The 2,172-nt window shown below is 46.0% G+C and overlaps 2 protein-coding genes across 2 annotated transcripts in view; one reads left to right on the top strand and one right to left on the bottom strand.

Moving 5' to 3' along the window:
• The window catches only part of LACBIDRAFT_332451 (uncharacterized protein), a gene marked incomplete at both ends in the record, with an annotated part of 1,081 nt that extends 300 nt beyond the window's left edge, over positions 1–781 (bottom strand). Inside the window, one exon of the mRNA XM_001886931.1 lies at positions 265–781. Coding sequence (XP_001886966.1) covers positions 265–781 — 517 coding nt within the window. The remainder of the gene's footprint in view (positions 1–264) is intronic.
• Positions 782–2,040: 1,259 nt separating this feature from the next.
• The window catches only part of LACBIDRAFT_332450 (uncharacterized protein), a gene marked incomplete at both ends in the record, with an annotated part of 1,733 nt that continues 1,601 nt past the window's right edge, over positions 2,041–2,172 (top strand). The window contains one exon of the mRNA XM_001887008.1: positions 2,041–2,169. Coding sequence (XP_001887043.1) covers positions 2,041–2,169 — 129 coding nt within the window. The remainder of the gene's footprint in view (positions 2,170–2,172) is intronic.

Here is a 2,172-nt window from a genome sequence, read left to right as displayed (position 1 = left end):
CGTCCTTACCAGGTAGTATATGAGCGATCTTCAGGCACTTGATCGCCTTTGAAAAAGAGGAGAATTTGGACCATACCANAGCCATGTCGTCGGAATTAGAACACCCAATCTCCAAGATATCAAGATGGTCCAAGTCGAGGCGCGACTTCGAATTAGAAAGGCAAAAAACCAATTCCTTCATCGCGGCGACGCAGTTTATTACAGTGAGAGATCTGAGGTGTAGCTTCTTGTGCCGATCTTGCATAAAATGGTCAAAACACATACAGTCTCCACCTCTAGAGGGTGTAACACCGTCCAGCTTCAAGTTCTTGAGTTGGGGGTAATGCGCAAATTGGGCCATGGGAACACCCGAAACGTTCCTCATCTCCAAAGACCTCGCTCTAACGAGTAACTCGAGCAAAGCGTTAAATAGGGCCACGCGAGCTGTACTCCAGTCAAAATTGGAGATGACGACGGTGGATATGGACGCTAGCAACGGGAGTAGTTTTGGAAGATGTTCATCCGTCGCCATCCAGGCAGCCTCGTCCGAATTGCTTATACGGATGGTTTTAATCACTGTTGGAAGTGCATTAACGTCGCACGTCTTTCCCTGTGGCCAAAACAGACATTCGCGCAATGAACGCGCTGATCCGATTGCGACGAGATAGTAAAGATGTTCGCAATCTTTGGGCTGACAGAGAGTTATGTCCGAGAATATAGGCTCAATTATAGGTGAACCGCAGATGGTGTTGCCTAGATTGGTACCCATCTCTCGAAGCCGCTCTTTCCTGAGCGAGAACATTTTGGTGCGATGGGGTCTTTGGGACGTCGGGGGAGTGTAAACTGGCGGTAGGAGTACTTTGTCGCCATTTATGTCTTTGTGCTTCGAATCGTTTGTTAACGTCAAGGGAAACAAGGTCGTTGACCGGGGTTGGAGACGATTGGTAGCGAAACAAGGTCGTCGGTTTGCCGGATCAATCGGATTAGGTTTGTTTGTATCTGTGATTGCATTGAAAAAAGTACAAGGTGGCACGCCGTTGCGAGGTGAACTTCAAGGTTCTCATTTGCGATAGAAGAGACGGAGGCAAGTAGTACTAGTCTGACAATTTTTTGGAAAACGCATTATTTGTGCCAGATTGGCCATGTTTTTCGGCGGAAACGTATAAGTACATCTTTTGCTTGTCTTTTGCAAATCTTCAACAAATCTTTTGGATAGTTATCTTGACAGGATACATAGTATCTCGCTCGTTTGTATTTTTCGTAGCTCAAAGGCTTTTCGTGTTCTCACCATACCAGAAAACAGCGATATGACATGTAATATGTCGACGAAAACCGGATTTTAGAGTTTTACAGAATGTGATTCTATATGATTATTGTGTATACCGGCTACTATAGTAGGTCCGACCTTTCAGCATGATCTAAAGTGTCCTGCATGTCCTGATTGATCAAGGAAATACGGTCGCTCCGAGCTCGTATAGTTTACGCTATAGTGAACATAACCCTAATTCCACTTCCCGAAAGGTCGTATAAGCTGTCTTGAAGCCCCAGACAAAACTTCGCATACATCCCCGCACATGCGTCCCTCATCTCAACCAAAATGGAGACCTGCTCCAACGCAGGAAATCTCGCTAAAGTCTGCCCCAGGTGACCCCATATTTCGTTGTGACACAATTTTGATAGAGCCGTGTCAATTTCCTCCACTTCGACGTCGGAGGTTATAGAGTCGGTATCGGCAGTGATACCCGTAAGATTGAGATCGAGATTGAAGCTTTGAATCTCACTCTCGTTCGAGATTTGACGCAGCTGATTGAGTAAAGAAGTGAGGGGGTCGTGATCATTTTCTGACGGGTACGTGATGTAGAGATAGTCGATGGAGTGCGATAGCGACAAGAGATGGGGGAATTGGTGGAGATTGAGAGATTTCAAAGGAAACTCTGTTTTTCCGAATCAGCTCTATCACCGTATAAATAGTTATAATGGTGGTCTTACCTCTGGAATCGAAGGCTGTCGGCAATACGTGCTTGATACCTAGATGTCTGACTGACTGCGAAACAGCTGATAATGCGAGGCACGCCCCCGCCATCTCTTCCTCTTTACAGAATCCAATTTCAAGAGAATGCAGCAATGATAAGTCGAGTCGCGCATTCGGGTGTGAAGACAATCGAAAAGTTCTTTCATCGCCGAGAGGGAGTT

Source organism: Laccaria bicolor, genomic scaffold (genome assembly GCF_000143565.1).
Source record: "Laccaria bicolor S238N-H82 LACBIscaffold_41 genomic scaffold, whole genome shotgun sequence".
Taxonomy (NCBI): Eukaryota; Fungi; Basidiomycota; class Agaricomycetes; order Agaricales; family Hydnangiaceae; genus Laccaria; species Laccaria bicolor.
This window is presented reverse-complemented; position numbering and strand designations above follow the sequence as displayed.